At 35.8% G+C, this 7,030-nt stretch overlaps 1 protein-coding gene across 5 annotated transcripts in view; it reads right to left on the bottom strand.

Moving 5' to 3' along the window:
* Positions 1–3,939: 3,939 nt before the first annotated feature.
* LOC121860347 (ubiquitin-like modifier-activating enzyme 1) overlaps positions 3,940–7,030 on the bottom strand; it is a 70,201-nt gene continuing 67,110 nt past the window's right edge. For all 5 annotated transcript variants that reach the window (XM_042357432.1, XM_042357435.1, XM_042357434.1 and 2 more), the window contains 2 exons: positions 5,980–6,164; positions 3,940–5,420 (listed from right to left, as the gene is read on the bottom strand). In XM_042357432.1, the coding sequence (XP_042213366.1) occupies positions 5,282–5,420; positions 5,980–6,164 (324 nt within the window). In that variant the 3' untranslated portion in view covers positions 3,940–5,281. The remainder of the gene's footprint in view (positions 5,421–5,979; positions 6,165–7,030) is intronic.

Genomic DNA, 7,030 nt, shown 5'->3' with positions numbered 1-7,030 from the left:
TGATTACACTCCTGTTGGTAGTAAGCAAATGTTAAACACCGATGTGATGAGATGTGTAACACTAGAAACTATTAACAGACACATAGAGAGTATTAAATCAAGTGAATGTTATGCTGGAATCTACTTTGCAAGACTACCTTAAAGAAGATGGAGGTGGGGTGATATTTTGTGACTCAAAGTGTTTTGAAATCAATGAACAGCCCATCAGGTTCTACAGTATGTCTAAAGTTGTATGTGATATTAAAAGAAATGTGATAACTGTTAATGAGAACAACTTTCGTATCGAATTTGTGTGGATTCCGTCCCATGTTGGAATTAGGTATCATGACCGTGCTGATAAGACTGGCCAAAGAGGCATATAAGAAAGAAAATGTTGACCTTGATATTGGCCTGCCCAATGCTGTATTTAAAAACATTTGTCAGAATCAAGAACTCTTATCTAGAAGAACTGAGAAATGCAGAGACCTGGTAGTTGTAGCATTAGTAAATATGACAAATTTTGTGACGAGAGGTACCTGTATGGCCAGCATAAGGACAGAACCAGACAATGTGATGGAGTCGTGGCCAGAATCAGGGTAGGAAACATGACACATCTGGCAAGTTAGTAATGCTGTGCCCATACCAGAACACTCAGGCCACCTGGCTTATTGTATCATGAACTTTGTAATTACAATATTGAATTGGGGATGCTTGGGGATATTCTTGCTGTTTATCCCAAATTTGCTAGCCCACACTGATTAGTCTTCAATTAGAATGACGTCCAATGTATATGAACCACTGTCTTGCATGGCAGCGAACCATGACATCACCCACATGACTCTGACCTATATATACTGCTAATGAATGATGCATTTCTTTGTGTATGAATCTGTCCTGCATGGCAGTGTACAGTGACATTACCCACAGAATCTGAACTATATATACTGTCAATGAATATGATGTATTTCTGTGTGAACCTCTGTCCTACGTGGCAGTGAGAAGTGATACCACCCTCAGTGTCCAGACCTGACTGAATTACTCAGAATAGGCAAGCTGGACTCCAAGCTTTGTCAATATATTTGTTAAACTAAAAAAAACTAAGCATTCAACCTCACTTTTATTGATTTATTATTATTATATATTTTACTATGATCAGCCTTTCATAGCATATGTTTCATTGTAAATAACAAAATCAATAAAAAAAATAATTATTCATAATTTGTATTTTGACTAGAGAATAAAAAGATACTGTATGTTGTATCAAAGATGACACCTCACTTTATCTTCTCTCCCTCCCACAACATAGAAACCTAACAAAAAAAAAATTATGAAAAGCCATTTATGATGATGAGAAAGATATCAAAATTAAGTTATTTACTATATGTACTGTATAATTTATCCTTTTTATTTTAAAATACTCTAATAGAGACACTTGCTAGAGCATGACAGAGATCAAGGGTAGGTGAGAGTTTTTGGGGGATGGCTGGTACCTAACCTCCCGAATGTTATAGTCCTTATGGGATTTATTGCTTTGAAAACTGTTAATTCACTGTTAGTTGATTTTTTTGCAGTCTGCATTTGCATTGGTTATCAAGGTATACCTGTACTGTACTCCAATTGAAAAATAACATTGGCTTTCTATTGACTAAACAGGTGTAGAGGAAAAAATTAAAATGAAATTCATGTCAGAAAAACAACAAATTTGGGATGAAATGGAAAGAGTTTCTTCATAGGATAACTGATTGAAGGAGAAGAGACAGGAAGAGGACTAGGGGAGGAAAATGGCAAGAAATAAAGATGAAAGAAGATAAGCTATGGTGAAGGGAGGGAGAAATAGAATTAATGGAGCAGCTTGCCAAGATTTCAGTCATGTTGAGACACGAAGAGGACTTGTGCATAGCAACCACCCCCCCTATGGCACTTGCACATACAGTACATATTGGACATTAGTAAAGTAAAGAATAAAAATTTATAGTTTTTGTAAAATTGAAATATGCACTCTCTTACCCTTCTTTTCACTGGATTTAGCACTCACTTAGGCATGGTGACTGACATATTTGCTCACACACTGGGAGAATACAAAAAACCTGGGAGATCACAACAATGTGTGGTTAGGACTGCTGATTATTGCAGGCTAGCAGACACCCAACAGCAAATCTTTATTTTGTATTCTTCCTTTTAGATAAAAAAGCAAGTTAAAAAAAAAATTATTTATGCAAGGAGATATATATGATATGTAGAAAATAATATAGAAGGTAATACTTAACTGATATGATGGAGGAAATTGTTTATAAAGGGTACTCAAAGTAGTGATGGCAGAGCACAAATTTTGAATTTGTCAAAACTGTCAAATTAAAATGATGCAGTTGAAAATAGTAATTTATAATATATTAATTTAATAAAATGTACATAGGGAAAATAAATAAGATGTTTAATTTTTTATATATACTGTACTGTACAATATTCATCACCATACAAGATGATCATTTTGATTGGTGAGAATAAGTGGGAAAAGGAAACCTTCCCCTTAATGAAATTTTCCCAATAAAAGACAGGATTTGCACAAATGAGTGTTATTTGGGGGGAGGATGTAAAAATTTTTATTTTGCGGTCCTCTATTATTCGCAGATGACACTGGATGTACCCAGGAATGTCTGTGGGCAGTTTTAAAACTGCCAGCTTTTTTGCGGTTGGGAGAGAGTCATTTGTTCTAGAGACAGTAAGGCAGAAGCGAGAGTATGGGTGTTCTTGGTTCAGGGCAGGTGGAGGAGAGGTGAGGTATTGACCAGCCAGCAGGGAGTTTACTGACCCAGACATTATTATCAGTCATACAGAGGGAGTTTAAAATTTTAGTATATAAAATGTCACTGAATTAACATGGGAGAATATAACTTACATTGCTGGGATTCTTGTAAGTTAGTGATTAATTTGAATATTAAACATGCTATAATTTGCCATAGAAATTTTATTTAGTTATTATTTAGTGCATTTGAGTACAGTACAGGTTTGCCCTTAGGACAATTATTTCTTTTAATTTTCTCACAGTATGTATTTAGGATGGTGTGTGCATGTTTATGAGTAAAAATAAATGAAGAGAGTTACGTATATCTACCCAAAAATACGTGTTAAAAAACGTGTACTTAAATGTACTACACTATAGGACTAAAATTTTTATCTCTTGTGCAAAATATATGATGTCTATATTCAAATTATTCGCTGTCTTGCAAGGATTCCAGCAATGCAAGTTATATTCTGCTGAGACACAACTGATGCCTCACACCTGCGTGGGTCAAGCTTTGGACGCGTCGGCATCACTCTGGGTATGTCTTTTTAATAAATTTGTTTATTATTATTTGTGAGAGTATTTTCCCATTATTATTTATTTGTACAGTCTCTCCTCGACTTACGACAACCCGGACATATGACGGCCATGATAATATAAAAATATTTTTCACATTTCGTATTTTCGAGTCCCGAAGTTTGTGATCGCGCTGTGTACTGACAAATTTTTCGTTTGTAATTCCCTTTAAAATGGCTGGCAAGCATAAAAGTGAGAGTTCTCGTGGTGCTGAGAAGAAAAAGAGACACCCATTTTAGAATATCAAAGTATTATTTTCGCCTTTTCGGCTTGCAACCTGGTCGTCAGGACGGAACCCCATTGTAAGTCGAGGAGAGACTGTATATGTTTTGTGTGTGTGTCTACACACACACACTCACATATATACAATACAGGTAAAAGAAATAATTGTCCTAAAGGCAAACACAAAGGGAATATAAATTTTTTTGAACACAAGTAAAAATGTACCCCCCTCCCACCAGTCAGCAAATGTTATGAAATTTAGTTCAATTCTTAAGTGGAGAAGTGACATCTTTCAGGGGAAAGCCTTGACATTTGCTGTACCTAAAGGGTTAAGATTGGAAAAAGCTGTCGGAAGGATTAACAAAACTAAAACCAACTACTTGTGGAATCACAGTTTACTAGTGTGATCACTGGTGTTAAGCGAAGATGAACTTACAAAAGTTAAGCGACACTCGCTTTAAAAATTTTGCAAAATAATTAAACAATATTTTAGTTAAGTTGTTCTGATTAAGTAAAAAAAAAATCTTTGATTTTGGTCAAGTGCTTTCATTTCTAATACAAAATTTAAGAAATAACTATAATAGCCTAAAAAAAGTAAAAATTTTCACAAAGCCTTGAATGCACGCAACTGAACATTACTATTACTCTGATGCCTACTTTGAAGCCAACCCAGAAGATTCTTCTTTTTGGCATCCCTTACTCCAGATATCTGCTCCTCTGATGCCAACCTACATGGCATACTGGCTCTTAGACATCACATGCAGGAAGCAATCTCAGCTGAGAAGAGTGATGAAAACTTACACAAGACCAGACCAAAACACCAAAATATTCCAGCTTTGTGTATTTAACATGTTATTACCTACAAAGAATTTAAATGTATACAATTACATGCCAGCAAATTAATTCCAAAAGAGAACTGGATTAATCGGTACCAATATCTGGCTCCAACCAAAACTCTTTTAGATCAAATTCTCTCTGAACAAATTTTGATTAATATCATATAATGTTGAAAAGGCTGGCATTAACCCTTTAAGGTTCTCTACACAACCCCTAATATATATATATACAGATATGCCAACAAGTTTCTTATCTATCACCTGGAAAAATTTAGCGTATATACCTAAATTAAACCTCTTTTTATAAAGGAAATTCATCAGAATTACTTGGAACTCTACTCTGGGAAAATAACATGATTTCAGATCTGTTTCATGAAACTAATGCTGTTCATCAAATATGATGAAATACCAAGTCGACCTTTTCACTTTCATAAACTATAAGTGCTCACACTGGAAAATTTTACTACAGTGCATAGTTGTCTTTAGACTTACACCAGTCACTCACTTCCTACTTTTTTATGATCACAGAAACTTCTATTGCAAAGAAATTTCACAGAAATTTCATTTGTAATGAATTTTCAGTACCCTCTTAACTGTTCATAAATAGAGGATGACATTATATCAGTACTCAGGGTTTGAGGTTTTGTTTGTAACTCTTAACAGGTCAGAGGCATGATGACCTGAGTAAATTATTTTAAACCTTTTGAAAAATCCTGGCCCCCTAGAATGGAGAAATCACTTGCTCACACCAGTGTTAAACCAGCAAGAGAGGGCCAACACTGGTTTACATTTCTAGTGGCTGATTAGTCACAAGCTTTAATAAGATTCTCCCATGCCATGGGTGCAGATAATGATGCTTGGAATTTCCACCAAGAGGAGCACAAGATTACTGGGGTAGATTGTACTTCACGTAAGGAACTTCTACATCTTCTCCATCCTTATCATTTGCACAAAGTTCCAAAACTAAAGCTCGCACATGAGGTTCAATTTTCTTCTTGCTAACTTTCTTAACCACCTCTGACATTCTGAAATAAAACATTCATATTAGTTTTTACTGTAAGATAAAGCCAAGTGGTCCATATAATCTATTCCTAAACACCTGAAAAATGGTTACTGACTCTACATTTATGGATGTTTAAAGTCCATAGACCAATACTTTAAACTTATTTCGAAGGATTACTTGGAAATTACTGACTAGTCCACAAGTGAAGCATTCATTAGCTTCTTACTTCTTACTACTCCATTAGCATTTTTTCACTGTATCAAGCAGCTTTACTTCTGCTCCATAAATATTCTTCCTCTTCTATTTGTCAAATATTGTCCTTAAGTAACACGCTTTCTGGAACACAATGAAACTCAACAAAATATTTAGCTACTAAAGCTGCAAAATGCTTAGCTGCGTGTTTGAGAGGATAAATATAGAAATTGTAATTCCAGGTAAAAATTTGAAAGCACTGCTGTTGACGTACATCAATACACTCTTACCCCAATAGTTAAAATTAGTGAGTTTTATCTAGTACTGTACACATGCCAACTGTTCATTGGGGGAGCCCCTCAACCATTAAACAATTAATTTTGACTTACGGGAGAGCCATTCTCTCATTCCTCTTGGCAGGTGGCATAAAGAAGGAGTAAAGCATGGACACCCCCTGGCTCAGCATGGTAATCTCCAACTGATGCTTCTCCTCAAAGTATCTGATGAACTCTTCAAGAGTCATTTCACCATTGACCTCAAACCTGTCCCACAGTGTCCATTCCTTGTCATAGTACTGAAAAGAGAAATTTTGAAAAGGGCATCAACATAAAAGGAAAAGCAATACATAAATCTCATCTTCCTTAGATTTAAATTGTAAATATTTCACTCTCTAATTCAGCAACTTCCATTCTCTATTAACCCTTTGGACATGCTGTTTGACTGCAGTCAAATGAATCATGTATGCAATACCAATGAATGTAGTGTTAAGACTTTTTCCACGTCTCAAAAAAATGTGCCACTTCGCTGAAGCAGGTTTCAATTCTCCCTCTCATGTGTGACAGATGACAGACCCAGCAGGGCACATGTTATCGACCCACAACAGGGCCCAGGGGGCAAAAAAATAAAGAGTAAAGAGAAATTAAAAATAGAAGAGAAAACTGTATTAATCTACACCACAAAGATGCCAGAAAACCAGCTTTTTGAAGCGAGACAGATTGTATGAGTGTGGAAACAGAAGAAAGCAGAGCATTCCACAGTTTGATTGTGTGAGGAAAGAAGAATGTACTATAATGGGTTATTCTAGTGACCAACATCCACACAGAAACGGTGGGCACCGTGGGCAAGACAAGTGTTACGAGCCCATAGTTTTGCCAGTGATACACAGAATGCCAACTCCACTGAACATTACCCGTTAAAGTACCTATAAAAGAGAGAGAGAGTGAAGCAACATTGCAGCAAAGAGAAAGGAAGGAGAGATTATCAACTAAAGGAGGAGAATTAATAAGATGAAATGCCTTTGATTCCACCATATTTAACAGTTGGACAAAATGAGAGCCACCCCAGATATGAGAGCAGTACTCCAAGTTAGGGCAAATAAATCCCTTATATACTTGAAGCAACTGCTCAGTAGTGAAGTAGATACGGCATCTGTACAGCATT

Source organism: Homarus americanus, unplaced genomic scaffold (assembly GCF_018991925.1).
Source record: "Homarus americanus isolate GMGI-L3 unplaced genomic scaffold, GMGI_Hamer_2.0 scaffold48088, whole genome shotgun sequence".
NCBI classification, from domain to species: domain Eukaryota; kingdom Metazoa; phylum Arthropoda; class Malacostraca; order Decapoda; family Nephropidae; genus Homarus; species Homarus americanus.
Note: the sequence above shows the minus strand (reverse complement) of the source record. Positions and strands in the feature narration are given on the sequence as shown.